This window comes from Stegostoma tigrinum, chromosome 2, assembly GCF_030684315.1.
Source record: "Stegostoma tigrinum isolate sSteTig4 chromosome 2, sSteTig4.hap1, whole genome shotgun sequence".
NCBI classification, from domain to species: domain Eukaryota; kingdom Metazoa; phylum Chordata; class Chondrichthyes; order Orectolobiformes; family Stegostomatidae; genus Stegostoma; species Stegostoma tigrinum.
The window spans coordinates 153358438-153377377 of NC_081355.1; the positions used below are offsets into that span (position 1 = coordinate 153358438).

At 43.5% G+C, this 18940-nt stretch overlaps 1 protein-coding gene across 2 annotated transcripts in view; it reads left to right on the top strand.

Annotated features, from left to right (window-relative positions):
* The first annotated feature begins 1116 nt into the window (after nt 1–1116).
* plcd1a (phospholipase C, delta 1a) overlaps nt 1117–18940 on the top strand; it is an 85712-nt gene continuing 67888 nt past the window's right edge. Inside the window, exon 1 of one of the 2 annotated variants that reach the window (XM_048558188.2) lies at nt 1117–1296. In XM_048558188.2, coding sequence (XP_048414145.2) covers nt 1269–1296 — 28 coding nt within the window. In that variant the 5' untranslated portion in view covers nt 1117–1268. Of the gene's footprint in view, nt 1297–17736; nt 18205–18940 lie in introns of those variants that run through there. The other variant, XM_048558169.2, reaches the window with a different exon arrangement.

Genomic DNA, 18940 nt, shown 5'->3' on the forward strand with positions numbered 1-18940 from the left:
AAATCCAGCACTCTCTCCAGGCTGAGAGCTGCAACCGATTCTTCAACATTCCCAGACGCTGCGAGTTCCAGATTCCGATATTCCTTGTGTGAGAAGGGCTCTCTCATTTCACTCCTGAGCAGTTACCCTTGCATTAAAACAAGAGCCTTGCTCTGGGCTCCACCCAGCAGAGGGCTACATCCAGCCTCACAAATCAACAGGACCCAAGAACCTACCCCTGTTTCTCATGTTCTTTCTTGAATTCCATCCATAGAGGGTGGCCTTACTTTTCCAAATTGGGTCAAGAGTGCCCAAATTAGCTCTAATGAGAAATAGCGTACTGCACCGAGATACAGCAAACGTCGTACAAGCGTCATTTTTCATTTCGGCAATTTATCTTTAACGTTGAGAATATTTCCATTGATCTGTGGTGTTGAGATGAGGACTGAACTATCATTAGGGTGCTTCACATAACCGGGGGGCGGGATTGGGGGTTGGGCGTTGGGGAAAGTGGTTCCATCACATTCAGCCTTGGAACTTATATCACCCTACCCTTCACTGAAACTGACTGTCCCTAGACCACGGACTGAAAGAGAGCGAGCAAGGCGGCTCACCACCACCTTCTCTGGGGGCAATTAAGGATGGACAATAAATGCTAGCCCGGCCGGAGACACACATCCGTCCAGTGGTGGAAAAAAAGACACGATTATTGACAGTTTCCACATTATTTTTACTGTCCTACGCTGCTGTTAAATTGTGCATTGTTAACATTCTAGCTGGCAATAGGCATTGAGAAGAAGGAGGATGTTGGATTGATCACAATGAGATCTTATTTCGCCGCTCGCCGCGTTCGCCTCTGGGCTAAAGGACAGACATTTGCACGGCCAAGTAAATATTCCTTACACTTCGTTTTGTTTTAGACGAATGGTGAATTCCGTCTCTATGTATGACATGTATTTGAAATTATTTATTCTCCCGCAGCTGAGGCTTGGACTTTGAAAGGTGGAGGGAGGGGGGGGGGTGGTGCCTTTTGGAAGATTTCCCAACACGTGGCGAATGAGTGATAGACAGGCGAGGAGGGGCCGAGTGGCTGGGGGTGGGTTGACTCTATCACAAGGTGTAGCTCTGGCAGTGAGTAAGGGTGTGTGCGCGCGCAGGCTTTATAAAGGGTAGGGTGATTTTCTCTCCTCATCGCTGGGTCTTGGGGGGAAAAAAGCTTCAGATCTGCGCAATTTCAAAGCGGATTCCTGTTTATAGAGAAAAACTCAGTCTGGCGAAAGGAATTCGAGATGCAGGACTGCAATGGAGTGGAGAATGGTAGGCTTTTCTTTACTAGGTATTTAAATAAACTACAGGGGCTGGTTGGTAGAGCTCAGTAATGATGGGTTTTCTGGTTTGAAATTTATCAGTTCAAGGGAAACGGCGTGGAATATTCCAATGATATAACAAGGCCAGCAAGATCACTCAGCTCGGCTGAGTTATCAGATTTTTTTCCTCTGAATCGTGCTGTGTGAAGTATATAATGTAGACAAGCAGGAGGCTGGAAGAAGACAGCAAGCCAGGCAGCATCTCTGTTATGTCTCTGTCACTTAAGAGCACATCCCAGATGTGGTGCGCCGACACTCTCGAAGTTGACGTGCATGCCCCATGTAAAAGATCCTATTATCAGGACCGAATGGACTGTGGCAGTTCAAGAAAGTTTCCTTATCGAGGGCAACAGGGGATGAGCAATAAGTATTGGCTCAGCAACAACGCCCATGTGCCATGAAGGCTTTTTGATTAAAAAAAAATCGCCCTGCTGTCTCCTAGGGCGTGGAAATGTGTGCATATGTTTACAGAAATGTCAGAATACCAGTGTTCTTCATTAGTGCAGTAGAGACATTGTGACAACCTGGTTAACGTGCAGCTCCACTGTTTTTGCATACACTGCTAGTTTCAGAGATAACTTTTAGATATTCCCTGTGTTAGAATTCGCTTTGCATGCCTACATTTTACAAATGTATCATTCCTTTTACTAAACGAGTCTATAGGACAGTAAGTGACCAGCACCCCCGCCTGGCAAGTCAGTCTTTTAGATTCTTAACAGTTTTTTCATGTTTTCCCTTTCTCCCTGACTGCCATGGGTCAGATCACAAGCTCTCTGTCACGGGAGTCCAATCGTCTACCCCCCCACCCCCCAAATCTCCCGGGGGAAGCTAAGCATGTTTTTGCTGTATTTCTCAGATATCTTTATGTTGGAATGAAGGGAATGCAGATTGGATTTGCAGTGCTGCTCACTGCCTGACCCTTGAAAATCTGATCTTCATCATTGAATGATGCTGCACAAGAGGAGGCCATTCACCCTTCGTGCTTGTGCTGCCTCTTTAAAGAGTCGCCTATTAACTTTCGCAGCCTCCTCGCTATAAGACTTTAAAAGATCTATTCTGACTATCCAGCTGGTTGATTTTAAAAGAAGCATAAGGGTTGGGTTTGTGCATCTGAAGACGAGTTGGAATAAAAACCGAAAGAACTGCGGATGCTGTAAATCAGGAACAGAATCCGTTCTGAGGAAGGGTCACTGGACCCGAAACGTTCTCTCTGCTTTTTCCTTCCCAGATGCTGACAGACCTGCTGAGCTTTTCCAGAAGACTAGTTGGAACTTTTTTAAAGTCAGAACTGCCCCAGTTGGTTGCTGGGGCGTGCACCTGTTGGTGTTCGATAATTTTCTTTCAGACAACTCATTATCATTAGCGGCGTGACCTCCCTTTATAATAGATTGTGCTCAATCATCAACATGTCTAGATCCATAATGCATTTGTTGCAGATATTTTCAAATCAATCTGTTCAGAGACGTTATTGTACACGACTAGAACAGGTAGTGCATGAACGCAGCTGTCCGGGCTCAGAGGTTGGGAAACTGGCACGGCACCACAAGAATCCTAATACATGCCTGGGATAATACAGGAGCACTGACAAACGGGGATAAAGCTGATCTGCAAAACCTTCACAGAACTGCAGGTGGCAGCATGTTCCAATGTAGACGCAATCTCAAAATTGTTGAGCAAGATGAGGCCATTCAGCCCGTTGTATCTGCACCAGCTGTCTAAATCGGTAATCTGTTTAGTGCCGTGATGAAGAGTCATCTAGACTAAATGTTAACTTGCGCACCCTGTCCATGGATGGCTGCCTGACCTGTGTTTTCCAGCACTTTTTTTAGTTTTCAGTACAGATTCCAGCATTTGCGGTAACTTGCTCCTTACTTAGTACCATGTTCCTGTCTTCCCCTTGTGTCCTGGACCCTGTATGTTCTTCTAAGACTTGAGTCTAAAATGTTTTTGAATGCTTCAATTGAAGCTGCCTCTGTCATACTGTCAAGCAGTGCATTCCACACCCTAACCACTTGCTGAATGAAGATATTTATTATAGGAGTAGAGTACACCAATTGTGTCATCACGTTTGCAAGCTATTTGGTGAGCTGGCGGCTGGTCTGATAATCCTTCACGCCACTTTTCTGCCTTTTCTTCATAACCTACAATTGCCTAACTGCACCTTACCCATCCTCAAGTAAATCTACAGATTCATTACCCTCAAAAGAAATTTCTCCTTGCCTTTCTCTTAAATGGATGACTGTTACCTTGAGATTATGCCTGCTGGCCTTAGACACTCCCACAAGATGAACAATGTCTCAGCACCTATCCTGTCACAACCCTAAGAATCTTGTTTCAACAAGGTTCCTTAATTCTGCTAAACTCCAGTGAGTATAGGCCCAACATTCTCAACCTGTCCTCCAGAAGGAAAGACCACCATGCCTCAGATTGATATAATGAACCATCTCTGGACTGCCTGCAATGCCAGGTATCCTTCCTTTGAGCAGCTCCAGCTGGAGTCTGGCTAGTGCCTTTTTTAGTTTTAACAAGGCCTCCCTAATTCCTGGTTTTAAAAAAAACACACTGCATGTTGGAAATCAGAACAGCAGAAGTTGCTGGAAAAACACAGCAGGTCTAGTAGCATTTGTGATGAGAAAGCAGAGTTTCAAAGAAGGGTCACTGGACCTGAAACATTAACTCTGCTCTGTCTTCACAGATGCTGTCTGACCTGCTGTGTTTTTCCAGCAATTTGTTGTCTCCCTAATCTTACAGCTCACTTCCTTTTGAAATAAGGCCATCATTTCATTTGCCTTCCCTACTACCCTCTGAACTTGTATGTCAACCTTTTGTGATCCCTGGATGAGAACTCTCAAATCCCTCTGTATTGTAGCTTTCAGCATCTTTCACTATTTAAATAATATTCACCTCCTTTTCTCTTCCTGCCAAAGTACCTAACCTCATTTTTCCATATTCAATCTGCCAAGGTTTCCCATATCCTTCTGTAGACTCTGACATCCTAACCACTTGCTGCCAATCTATATCTTTTTGTTATCTGCATTCTTGGCAATAGTGTATTCACTTCCATCATCCAAGTCATTAATATTAATTATAAATAATGTGGCACCTGTGCTGATCCTGTGGCATGCCATTGGTTACAAGTTAAGTGTATCCATTTTGGTAGCAAAAACAGGAAGGTAGATTATTATTTGAGTGGTGATGGATTGAGAAAAGGGAGGTGCAATGACACTTGGGTGTCCTTACTTACCAGTTGCTGAAAGTAAGCATGCAGGCACAGTAAGTAGTGAAGAAGGCAAATGATATGTTGACCTTCATAAGAGATTGAAGTACAGGAGCAGGGGGTGCCTTGCTATACTGTAACTATCCTTGGTGAGACCACAACTAGTATATTGTATGCAGTTCTCATCTCCTTGTCTGAGGATGGATGCTCTGGCAATGACAATGCAGCTAATATTTACCAGACTGGTTCTTTGGTTGAAAGGACTGATGTATGAACAGAAACTGGATTAGTTAGGGGCATATTCTCTAGAGCTCAGAAAATTGAGGTGGGCTGTCACAGTAATCTATAAAATTCTGACTAGTTTAGACTGTAAATATAGGAAGGTATTCCTGATGACTGGGAAGTTTAGGCATACAGGGTAGGCCATTAGGACTAAGATGAGGAAAAATTCTTCTGTGGTGAGCCTGCTGAATTTCTTAGAATCCCTACAGTGTAGGAACAGGCCCTTTGGCCCATCAAGTCCACACCAACCCTTGGAACATCCTACTCAGGCCCATTCCCCTATTCTACACATCCCTGAACACTATGGACAATTTTTAGCATGGCCAATCCACCTAGCTTGCATGTCTTTGGACTGTGGGAAGAAAGCAGAGCACCCGGAGGAAGCCCATGCAGACACAAGGAGAATGTGCAAACTCCACAGTGTCACCTGAGGAGGGAATTGAACCCAGATCCCTGATGCTGTGAGGCAGCAGTGCTAACCGCTGAGCCACCACACCACCTTTGTTCTCTGCTACAGAAAGTGGTTGACACCAAAACACTAAATGTTTTCAAGGAGTTATAGCTCATGGGTTTAAAAGGAACAAAGCACGTGGGAAGAAAGCAGGAACAGGCTTAGTTGATCAGCCATGACAATATTGAAAGTCGAAATAGGAAGGACTGAATGCTGTGTTCTTTCTGTATCCTATGTTTCTATGACTGCCATTGTTTCTCAACTGTTATTTCTGTTGAATGTCTTTCCCAGTCCACTCCAGTTAACTCTACAATTGTTTAATACAGTTGTTTCTGACCCAACCTTACTGTATTCAGACTGAATGCTAAATTCTACAATGTTACGGTCACTGTTTCCCAGGATAGCTTTTACTCTTTAGTTGGTCGGTCCTCCCTCATCTTGCATCCCTGGACTCATAATAACATGATCCGTTGGAACAACAAAGTATAGTTGTAGGAAACTGTCCCAAATATACTCTGAATTCTTCCTTGTAGTTCCCTTGGCCAACTTGCTTTCCTTCAATCTGTATGAAGATTAAAATCACTCATGATTAATGTGAAGCCTTTTTTTACATTCCCTCATTGACTCCTGATTTGTTATCTGTCCTACATAATTACTGGTTGAAGATCTCTAGCCTACTCCCATTACACTCACTTTCCTTTCATTTCTCCATTCACCTATGCTGCCTGTAAACCTTTATAATCCAAGATCACATTTTGCTGTCATGTCTGTCCTTTTTCAGAAAGTTTCACACCTTTTGAATATTTAATTCACAGCTTTGGTCTCCTTGCAACCATGTCTCTGTCATGGTTATTGGATCATCCCCTTTAATGCCTATATGTCATTAACTTATTTTATTCTGAATGTTACATGCATTTAAGAACCGTTGATAATGCTCTTTACCATTTTTAATTCCCCCTTTAACCCTCTATGCTGCTGCAGCTGCTGCTTTAAATATCTATTTGTCCTTTCTTGCCACACTCAGCAGGACAGCTATTTAGTTAATGATATCAATGCTGACATCTTTTTGTTTTGCTTTGAAAGCTAATGTATTCCTTTCCATAAACCCCTCTCTTTTTTCCCCCCACCTCACTTAATTTATAGCCCTATTTATTCCATTTGCCAGGAGACTAGTGCTAGTGAAGAAGTTTGTCCTTAATGTTGTTGCCAATTTATTTGAAACCATAGCTTCCCATTCTCGTGACTCTTTCACAGTTGGGAACAAATTTTCTCTTCACCCAAACCCCTTGTGATTTCCAAAATCCTTCAAATCTACGTCACCCTTCTCCTCCTCAAGGAAAGCAGTCCTAACTTCTCCAGTTTTTCTTCATAACCGAAATTCCTAATTTTTTTGGAATCCTTCTTGTAATCCTGTCTACACATCCAGCTCCATGCTTTATCTCGGATTCTCCAGCATCTGCAGCTCCCATTAACTCTGATCACGCGCTCTCTCTCCTATTCATTTGCGTCCTTCCTAAAGATGAAGCTGAGCAATGGCAGATAAGGAAGGCAAACATTGACAGTCTGGCTCTTCAGGTTTCACTTCCCCATGGAGCATCCTGCCCTGTGTGCCACTAGCTGCAAGCAGTAACTAGGTTTGGGAGATGTATCAAATGGACTAGGAAAGATTACAATGAAGGAGTATCGCCATATCACATTCCATGTAGGATGCCTAAAATAAGGAATGACATGGGTTCCAAAGTTAGATGGCATAGGTTTAGGATGAGAGAGGAAAGGGAATATGCCAATACTGTGGTAAATCATTGTAAGAATCTGAGAAGTTCAAACTATCAGAAGTAAGTAGTAGATAGAAAGCAAAATGTAATTAAATAAGATTAGCTAATTGAGAAAGGAGATACAGATGAGGATAATATACATGCAGAAACCAACTTTGTAAGAGGAACTTGGAGAAGAGATGTCCAGTCAACTGGACTCCTTGTGTCGGAAAAAGAGTACACTATAGATGGAGAGTAGTACAGAGCAAAAATTAATGGAAGAAGGACAGCATTAAAGAAGAATGTCTGCATTTTATTTTAGCATTATATTAGTGTGGTTAGTGAATGGAGCAAATCTTAATTGACTGTCCTTGAATTCAAGGACAATGTTCACTCAGGTACATATTTCTGCTGTGGGTCTTTAATATGATTGGACTCATCCTTGACTTGTAGATATTTGGGTCCATCGTATATGATGGTTGTTTCAGGAGTGCAGACTTGCTTTTTTTCCTTGCAGTTGCTGCTCTGCCTCATCAAGATGGGGAGATGCCAGTGTTGGACTTGGGTGGAGAGTCAGAAGTCACACGACACCAGATTAGACACCGAACAGGTTTATTTAAAATCACAAGCTTTCAGGGGGCTGCTCCTTCTTCAGGACCTGATGAAGGGGCAGCGCTACAAAAGCTTGTGATTTTAAATAAACCTGTTAGGTGTCTAATCTGGTGTCCTGTGGCTTCTGACTTTATGACTAAATATTTTGACTCATTGTGATACAGCTTTAGGACAAGTTGCCATCATTTGAATGATTGGGAACAAGCTGTTCCCAATCATTAAATGCCAATGTTGCTGGGCTTCAAAGAGAGCTTCAGAGTACTTTTATAACATATCTGTAATTCTCGACTGAGCACTGGCCATGAGAGTTGAGAAAACAGGACCTGGTGGAGAAAATGCTTCTCAGCCATCTGGACACGTTGTCACACCAATCGTGGTTGATCTTACAGGAATTTTCTGATTGCTTTCGGAGCTGTCTTCAAGAAAGATGCAAGTATTTGGTCAATGGTCATCCCCATTGAATCTGGAGGCTGCTGCAGAAGCACTGCTGTTGGAATTTCTCTCATGCTTTCCTGTGTCACTGACACAGTCCATGTTTCACTGCATTTTAGGACACGGCAACTTGAACACTAGGAGTCTTCTTGACTTTTGTCATCAAACACTTGTTGGAGTAGTTTGTAAATGGGCTGATCTGACGCTGCTGACTTCATCAATGGTGACCTTTTTGATTTCGGTAGCTGCCAAAATCTGGAAAGTGCTCAGTGTTTTCCATGGGTCTCCTTGACCATCTATGGAAGATGTAATATTTGGCTGAGCAGGTCTAGTGTGATATCAGTTTTGTTTTGGCAATTTTCCAGGACAGATCAAGTCTCTTGTGCAGAACTGAAGAGCTTTGGTGAGGCTTGCCAATGGGGTGCAAAGTGGGCAACAAGATTTCAGACGTCTGCACCTCCAGATCATGTAAAAGTGAAACAGCCAATAAACCCAGTGGATCACAGGATTGTATTCTCATTAATGACGACTGATGGTGGTTTAACCTGTGGGTCACCACACTTCAAGCAAAAGGAGCGGTTGATAAAGTGGAACCTTTTAATAGTAATCCCAGCTGGTACAGGAATTGATCCCATGCTGTTGGTGTTATTTTGCATCAACAACCAGCTGCCCAGCCAAATTAACTAATCAGCCCCACTGTAGGTCACATGGTGGACAGGTTAGTTTTCCATCTAAACAGCAAATAATGCTCTATCCAGATTTTTAATGGAATCAATGAATACTGTCAGGTAGATTGTAAAGCAGTCTTGCTTGGCACTTGTCCCCTGGATCCATCAGAAATACTTATCTTGAAGTATCTAGGTTTAATGTTTTAAAAAAAATCCTGATTATGGTATATTTGGGAGGGAAATAAAGATTAGCAAGGAGATGGCACAACTACAATGAGGGATATGTCCAATAGACAGGCTTGATTTTAGACAATTAGTATGGTGGGAGTTCAGAACTTGAAAGTGACTTGTGACCTGATTGGAGATGTATTCCCGATCTCCATATTGTGCAAAGAAAATAGAAGAGAAAATCTGCAATTGCACTCAAGAAAAAATAGGAATACCAACATTATCATTTGGGAATACTTGAAAAGAACAGCAGAGGAAAAAATGGAACTCCTGAAACGTGAGCAGGACTCCTTAATTGGGCTATGGGTAAACAGTCAAAAACAGATACTTTTGAGTTAGAGAGAATGGCAAGTGTTTGAGCCAAATGTGGCCAAGAATGTAGATTCAATCATGAAATTTCATATCTAACCACAAAGGAAGAAAATGTTGGTACAAAAATGAAGATATCTGAATGAGATTTTTTAAAGATGAGTGAGCTATATAAGGTGGAGTGGATAAAGAATTTTGACAAAATTCTAACACTCAGTGAAATGTTCTTTATAAAAGCAGAAAATGTGGTAATTTTTAAAAACTAGGATAGAACTAATTAGGATACTTCCAAGTGAGCTTAAGATATTTTAAAGGGTAAAATGATCATCTAGTTCCATCAAGATTAACAATTTAGAAATGATGTTGATTTTGCAAAACAATGATCCTGTTTGGCATACTTCATAGAAATCTTGAGGAACTAACAAGCATGTGGTGGGGAGATCTGGGATGGTGAGGAAGGGGCTCAAGTTGGGGGGTTATGAGTGAGCAAGGTGCTGAGGTTCAGCAACACCCCATTCCTGATGCCATGTCCTTCAAGACTGCCTTCTGACCCCACAAACAAATGTGCTGATGACATGAGGTCCTTAAATGACATTGTCACTTAACTCCAGTTGGCCCAAGGTAGGAAGGCTCTCCCCACCCATGCCATTCCAACACACTGGATTAACTGGGATGGAGGCAAGAAGGTTGTGGGATCCCCAACTGCCACCCTTTCACCTATTTAACTGCCCTTTCCACCAAACTCCACATGGGAGAGAATATTAATTTTGTCTTTGGATTCCATTCTGTGTAAGTAGGATTTTAGATGTGTTGGAGAGGGTGCTGCACAACTTCGGTATGCGGCATTTGTTGAGGCAGTAAAAATACAAAGAATAAGAAACTGGATATTTGCACAAAATGCAGATTACAATTTCTTTGTGTACTCGAAGCTGTGATTTCACTGCAGGGTTAAATATTGAGGCAGTAACCTCCCCACTGTGATGAAGGGATTGGTAGTTGAGTGAAGATAAGGGAACTGGTTGGATATGTGATTATGGATTATTTGCTCCCATGGAGAGTGAACAGCAACACAAGCTGCATGGAATGAATGGCTTCTCTGTTTTAATTGCTATGTATTTTTTATGTAATGTTATCACGCTGCCCAATTGTTACTGACAGGTTATATAGTCTTTGCAATGTACCTACAAATATGAGCTCTTGTTTCAAATGAGAGGCATTCTGACCAGCAATAGAGGCAAAAAACAAACGATTGATTTCTAGGATTAAGTTGGACTCCAGGATAATCACAGTCTCCCAGTATTTTAATGATGGGTTGGTGCACTAGTTTAAATTTCCAGGACAAATAACTTGCCACTCAGCATGAATAATAAACTCAAATCCTTAAAATTGAGGCCACTGGCTCATGTGTTCCCCCAAATCTGGTGCATGCCAGCCTGCAACTATCCTCCTATGTCCAACTAACTTGCTCCCAATTTTCCCAGTCCTTGTCTGGTCTGTCTCCAGTCCCCACTCTACACATGGACACCTTTTTAATGTCCATATGACTCTCCCCTCCACCCTCACTCCTCAATCTTCTGTTGCCTTGATATTTTTGATTTTCAGTTTACTCAACTACCAGTTTGTGGCCCCTGTGCTTTCTAAGAACAATTATGTAGCCTCTCCTCAACAAAATTTCCGAATATCCAAGCTGGAATCCTTTACCTCCAAAGAGCAGTGGAAGTTAGAACATTGAATTTATTCAAGGCTAACATAGGCTTTTTTTGGTAGGAGAGTTACAGGGCAGAGAGGAAAGTGGAGTTACGGCCGCAACCAGGTCATCGGAGCTGAATTATTGAACAACAGAGTGGTAGGTGTGTGGAATGCGCTGCGGGCAGTGGTAGTGGAGCCTTTTTAGGTGACCCTTTAGAGAGTCTTTAGACTTTTAAGCGACTCTTGGATAGGCACAAAATGTAGGGTATGCAGGGTAGGTTGATCTTTAGTAGGATAATAGGTTGGCACCACATGGGCTGAAGGGCCTGTACTGTTCTACATTCTGTTAACAGAGCAAACCTGGGTCATGATTTTTTCTTTGAGATAACAAGGGGTAGAGCTGGATGAACACAACAGGCCGAGCAGGAAAGCTGACATTTCGGGCCTAGACCCCTCCTCAGAAATGGGGGAGGGGAGGGGGGCTCTGAAATAAATAGTGGGGGGAGGTGGATAGAAGATGGATAGAGGAGACGATAGGTGGAGAGGAGACAGACCAGTCAAAGAGGCGGGGATGGAGCCAGTAAAGGTGAGTGTAGGTGGGGAGGTAGGGAGGGGATCGGTCCGTCCGGGAAGGACGGATAGGTCAAAGGGGTGGGATGAGATTAGTAGGTAGGAGATAGGGGTGGGCTTGAGGTGGGAGGAAGGACGGGTTAGGTAGGCGGGGACGAGCTGGGCTGGTTTTGGGATGCGGTAGGGTGAGTGGAGATTTTGAAGCTTGTGAAGTCCACACTGATACCGTTGGGCTGTGGGGTTCCCAGGAGGAATGAGTTGCTGTTCCTACAATCTTCAGGTAGCATCGTTGTGGCACTGCAGGAGGCCAAGGATGGACATGTCATCCGAGGAATGGGAGGGAGAGTTGAAATGGTTTGCAACTGGGCGGTGCAGTTGTTTATTGTGAACTGAGCGTAGGAGTTCTGCGAACTTGTCCCCAAGCCTCTGCTTGGTTTCCCCAATGGAGAAGAGAACAGAGGATGTGCAGGTGAACATCTGCTTGATGTGCAAGGTCTTCTTGGGGCCTGGGATGGGGTGAGGGGGGAGGTGTAGCACTTCGTGTGGTTGTAGAGAAAAGTGCCCGGTGTGATGGGGCTGGAGGGGAGTGTGGACCAGACATGGGAGTCATGGAAAGAGTGGTACCTCCAGAAGGCAGATCAGGGTGGGGTGGGGAAAAATGTCTATGGTGATTGGATCAGATTGCAGATGGCGGAGGTGTCAGGATTTTTTTTGTCATCTTGCCAGCGGTTGGGAATGGAGAACAATGTTGGCCTATACCCTGTGTATGAATTAAAAACACACTATTTGTTCTACCTAGACAATGATATGTAATTGGAGGAACACAGCAGGTCGGGCAGCATCCAAGGAGTAGGAAAGCCTTCTACCGTTCTGAAGACCTAAAACCCTACTCTTCTGCTGCCTGACCTGCTGCATTCCTTCAGGTCCCCCCTGTTGTCTATGACTCCAGCATCTGCAGTTCTTGCTATCTCTCATGCTTGCTTAGCCGTATTTCACCATGCATTTCCAAGTACTCTGCAGCCTCATCCGTAATGTACTCAAATCTTACTAATGACCAAAGTCATGCTATAACTTCCTGTCTTCTGTTTCGCCCCCTTCTTAAACAGAGGTGTTACATTAGCCTTTCTCAGTCCTCTGAGACCCTCCCTGAGTTCGGTGATTCCTGAAAGATCATCACTAATACCTTAACTTAAAATATCTGAAGGCACTTTACAGGAGCATTATAAAACATAATGTGACACTGGGCCATAAAGGGATATTCTGTCACATCACCAAAAGCTTGGTGAGGTAGTTTTTCATCACCCACGATGGAATGGTGGACCAGGCTCAATGGGGCTGAATGGCCTAATTCTGTTCCTATATTTCATGGGCATATTGTTGATTGTAGCACAGATCATGCCTCAATTTAAGGATAGGCTTTGTAGGTGGCTGAGGGTACAGAATATGAACAGTTGGTCATGTGAGATTAGGTCATCTGTGTAGACCTCTAAACAGTCCCTTCCAGATTCTGGTAGCAAATCAGCTCTGGGTGTAATGTTAGATTCAAATCCTCCATGTTCAACCTTTCCATGACATCACCCTTACCCATACCTGTAGCTGCCTACAGTCCTCCATGTCTGAACTCTTTCGACTGTGGACTGTTGAGCATCCTCCCCTCTCTTGACACAGCTGCAAATAATAGAGCATCCAGAAACCTAGACTCTTAAATCTGACAATGCCTTCCCTGAAGCTGTCCAATTCTCATGCTTTGTTTAAAATCTCCTTACAACAAATGGCTAAAAGGTTGGTCAAAGACCTAATGTTTAAGGAGCATTTTAAAGCGGACTCTTAGTCTGATGTTCAGCACAAATTGATCTTTAATCAAAGCTCCTTACCATGCTGCCTGGAAGAGGTCCCCTGGAGACAGACTCCAAGACACTGCCCCTCTCCCAGTGCAGGATATGCAGACATTCCACGTGACAATGGTTACATGCAACATTGACATCGGCGCTTGCCAACTAACCCTGACTGTTATGCCCTCACCAGATATTTGTCAGCTGCATCGTCAATGTGTGCTGTCTGGTAGCTTTGTGAAACTACGATTTATCTTTTGAGGTCATAATGCTTTGAGATTGCACTGCACCCCTACTCCCGGTGAACTTTCATAATGTTATCTGTTTATTCCCTTTGGTATAAATGTCAAATAAGGTATAAACATTCATCCTTTAATCCCCTATTGATGGGAAGGGGGGCTTCCCTCTCCAGCCATTTGTCTATAGGATGTTAGTTGCACTTTTTTAATTTCAGTAATCCCACATGTACAATCTCTAGTGGAGATTAAACCTTTCTATTGTGGTGGGAACAGACTTTTCCCTTCTGCATGTTACTAAATAACAAATTTTCTCTGAGGCACTTCTTATCTTATCTGGTTGTCATGAGTATAAAGGCCATGATTCTGACTGTAGAAACTGCTGCCTCCAATAACAATGCTTTTCACACGTAGGCAACTCCCAACAGTCACCCACCTTTTAATATCTCCTCCTTTTTGGGATGGTATTTTTTTAATCTGTTTGCTATTTCAGTTGTGTTCAGAAGAGGGAATTTTTTTAAACACCAAGCTGATGAATCAAGCTTTCACTTCAGGTGAATAGTCACCCCAGTAAAAGAGTGTTTGTGAAGTCTCCAAGCTGAGAGAGTTTATGTATACGTTTTCAGAATTGAGAAAAGTGATATGGGCCAGCAGTCCAAGAAAGAAAATTGGAAAGAAGCCTTAAAACTGCCTCAGTAATCTGAAAGAAAACTGGGTAGTCAGTTGAGAAAGAAAGGAGTTACAATAAAAATATTATTTCTCTGGAATTTGAGTATCTAGCAGTCATTGGTAAACAAATAGCAACAAAGTTTCAACTGATGTTAGCTTAGCAAGACTGTCTTTATGTGTAACAATGTTTATCATTAACCACCATGATAACCAACTGCAAAATTTAAACTTATGATCTGTCAAGCCAGGTTTTACTGTGGGATCTGACTTGTCCAGTACTAACATCAGTGGGGATCATAGCACTGTGTAAATAAATGCAAGGAGTATTTAGTAAACCCCAGTTCAGACTGGATCAAATACGTATTTTGAGATTTGTATCTTGTAACTGTTTTCAGCATTGACTTCCTGTCATACAGTCAAGACCTGAGACACTGGCTAATATCTGTTCGGCGCTTAGCAACATTCAGTACTTTTCCAATAGTGAAGCAACCCAAATCAAACTACATTGGAATTCAAGCAGTGTTCAGTTTCTATTGACCCTTGGAAGGTAACAATGGCAATGCATAAATGCCAGCAATGCTCAAGGTCACCAAGACATCTCAATCAAGATCCCCAGTCTTTAAAGTTTATCTTGTGCCGTTGACCATTAGTATAATCATGGTGACAAGGGCAGTGTAGAAGTTAAGCACTTTGAAATGAATGGTTCATTTCCTAAGGCCGCACATTATCTACAATGCTCCTGATGGAGAATGCTTTCCTACAAGGATGAAGCCACAACACCTCATATTTGACACAGCTCAGGACCGGTTTACCTTATTGTTGGCACCATTGCCAGGCTTTGCATCCATCTCCTCCAAAAATGGCACCTGTGGGTGCACTATATGCCAACAACAGGACACACTGCAGTAAGTCTGTGAGAATTGAACTTCTCACCTATTCAACCCTTACCCATGCGAACAAAGGCAAGGGTCTCTTAGGAAAATCAAGTTGCACTCCACCCTGGATGGATTTTACTGTTTGTGCTTAAGGTGCCCCAGAATCTTGGAATTCCTGACTGAACGCCTTTTTGTGGGAACACTGTGGGGGGGGGGGGGGAGGGAGGAGGAGAAAGGCTGTATTGGCTCAAAGTAGAAATAGCACCATCTCAATGTAAGGATAGCCAATAAATTGCAATGTTCTCCACACCATTGCCTGGATCTTCCCCATTCACTACACAGTGAGCAAAGCTTGCACATGATGGTATGTATTCAGAAAAATTGCTAGATTGGGTTTTGAATCTCCAAAATATTTAGATGGATGATGGGGAGCAAGGTGGAGTCACATGTCAGGAGTGCTTTTGACTTGTGTTCCTTGGCCACATTCTAACTTTGGCTTTTGTGCATTACAAAGTACAGCTGCTTTTTTAATCCACAGTGGTTTGTCGGAAAACCAAGTGCCTCAGCTGGGTGAGTGATGGGTGTCCCAGAGCAGTCCCATTCATCTCCTCAATACCCCACCTCTTCCACCAAGACCAGCTGGCCTGTATAAATCAGGTGTCAAGTTATTGATTCTAGTCCCTATTCCCAATTACATGCAAAGACATGTAATGACTGGTCCACACAACACAACTGCTGCAGTATCTTGTGCTTAGAACTATGGACAAACTCCACCTCCTTTTAAAACAGGCAGATTAAAACCTAAGCGGTTTCATGGAAAATACCTCTGATCCAGTAGTTACCCAGAACTAGTCCAAGAACACTCTGGCCATGATCCATCCTTGCAGTAGCAGTCCCTCATGAAGTGATGTTTTCCCCAACTCTCTGTAGCTTAATTAAAAGCCCAAATCCAGATTCCTCCTACAGTTTTTTTGGTCACCTTTCATTTCTACATTTCCAAAACAAAAAGTAATTGTCCTAGAAGCTTTACAGAGAAAGTTCACTTGTCTGGTTCCTGGGCTATAGGGTTATCTTGAGGAAAGCTTGAGTAGTTTGGGTCTGTGTGCATTGACTGAGTGAAGAATGAGATGTGAACTTGTTGAGACATAGGAGCCTAGGGTGGTGGGAGTGGGTAGATACTGAGAAGATGTTTTCCTTTATAAGGGGTGAGGCAATCTAGAACTAAAGAGCACAATGTAAAACACTTTGTGGGACAGATGTGTTAAGGTCATTATATCAATTGGTTGAATAGGCTTGAGGGACTGAATGGCCAACTCTTGAAGGCTGTGATAGAAGTGTTAAGAATTGAGTTTGATTTATTATTGTCAAGTACTAAGATACAGTGAAAAGTGTTGTTTTGTGCGCTATCTGGACAAATCATACCCTGTTGTGAGGAAGGATCACCAGATCCAAAACACTATCTCTGATTTCTCTTCACAAATGCCACCAGATCTGTTGTGCTTTTTGAGCAATTTCTGTTTTTGTTTCTGATTTACAGCGTCTGCAATTCTTTTGGTTTAAATCATACCTTGCATTAGTCCGCCAGGGTAATTAAAAAGAATGCAGAATATAGTAGCACACTGATTAGCACTGCTGCCTCACAGCATCAGGGATGCAGGTTTGATTCCAACCTCAGGCAACTGTCTGTGTGGAGTTTGCACATTCTCCCCATGTCTGCGTGGGTTTCCTCCCACAGCCCAAAAATGTGCAGGTTAGGTGGATTGGCTGTGCTAAATTGCCTGTAGTGTTCAGGGATGGGTCTGGGTGGGATTCTGAGGTTGGGTGTGGACTTGTTGGGCTGAAGGGCCTATTTCCACACTGTAGGGATTCTATGATAGTGTTACAGATACAGAGAAAGATCAAGTCTAATATTTGAGTTTGTTCATAATTCTGATAATGACATGGAAGAAGCTGTTCTTGAATCTGTTAGTATGTGTTTTTTGCTTTTGCCTCCTGTCTGTTGGAAGAGGGTGGAACAGGACATATCTGGGGCAGGAGGCATCTTTGATTATGTTGATTACTTTCCTGAGGAAAGAGTAAATGGAGTTGATGGGTGGGAGTTTGGTCTGCGTGATGGACTGGGCTGCATTCGTTTAACGTTCTGTAATTTCTCGCGGTCTTGAGCAGAGCACTTGCCATTACTGCTCTGATGTGATGCATCCCGATAGATGTGCCATAGGATTGCTTCTATGAAACGGCAAAGTAGGTGGGCAGAAGCATCTAGAACCAAACGTGCGGCAACTGGCAAAAGAAATAATGTGAAGAAGTTTCACTTAAAATAGCAAGTGGTCGGGACCTGGAATGTGTGTCCCAGGATGTGTTGGAGGCAGATTCAATCCTTGCATTCCAAACGACGTTGGACCTCTATCAGAAGAGGAAAAGTTGATGGATTGCCGTGGCACTTGGAGAAATTGCTCGTGTTCGAGGGCCAGCACAAACAGGGTGGGGCGAGTGGTCGCCTCCTTGTGCTTTGTAACGATGCCTTGGCTGCCCACACTCTCCAGACCAGGTTCTCCCAATTTTCTGGGTGTCCCTACAGGCAGGAGATTGCACGGGCTGTGTAATGAGCTGCACTTTTTCTGAAGGAAAACCTCGATGCTAAAAGACACGCAAGCGCTGATTCCTCTTTCTCTCTCTCTGTTTAGTAAGGTTTGGGAATAATCCGGGTCAAGGAGTACAAAATGTGAAACCCTCCCCTTTTTTTATAAAGCAAACAAGGAGCCGGAGAAAGACTCGACTGGAAAACCCTCCCACACTCTGTGGCTCACGCTAGGAACCTGCGGCGAAAATACAAGATTAAGTCCTAGGCGGAAGGAAGGGGCTGGCCGCTCTGTATGTATCGCGTTTGATTTAGCAATAACGGCAGAACATATCGTTTTTTTTTTAAAAAGAAGAAAAATGCAATGCGTCCGCAAGCCCAGGAGAACCGAGCAGGAGGATGAACGACTGCGGGAGGCGACAGACAAGCAGGTCCTGGCCAACCTGAGCCGGCTCGGTAAGAGTAAACCCGGCTGGGGCTCGGGGGAACGAGTGAAGGAGATGGCCTCTCTCGCACCCCACCCCTCTCTCCCCTCAGACACACACAGCTGCTGGCACTAGAAGTCCCAACACACACACTCTCTTTCTTGCTCTCTCTCTCTGCCTCTACCCCACCCTAATACTGCCAGCAGTGTCTGTCTCCAGCCCAAACAAGTTCCGCTGAAAGCTCGCAGAATTCAACAAAGCGCATTTTTTTAAAAAAAATCCCACTCTGGTGTGAATTTCTTCTAATTTCCCCTGTCTGGTGTTGCTCTCTCCACCCCGCCGCCTTTCTAGTATGAATCTCCCTATCGCTTCATCCCACCGGGGTGTGCCCTCCCTCAGCCCTGAGCAATCTTCCTTGCTTCTGTTCTGATTGCAGCATTGTTCGCACTAGTGGTGTGTAGGGTTTTTGCCTTTTGATAGGATATCCTGTTTCACTTTCTTTGTCTCTGTATGTTGTGTCCTGATTTTTGTATATACTTTGATTTACTGTTTAATTTCTACCCTTTTTAAAAAAAACTTCTCTGATTTAGAGGAGGAACAATGTTTTGTACACTTGGCGTTTACATTCCAAGCCAAGTGCCTCTCAACAAATTTGCACAATGAGGGAGCAGGCACGAAACCAAAGGAAATTGGAAAGTTGGGGAGGAGGCAAGAGGCTGATGCTAGGGATGTAACCAGACCAATGATCCAGAGAATGAGTTGCAATG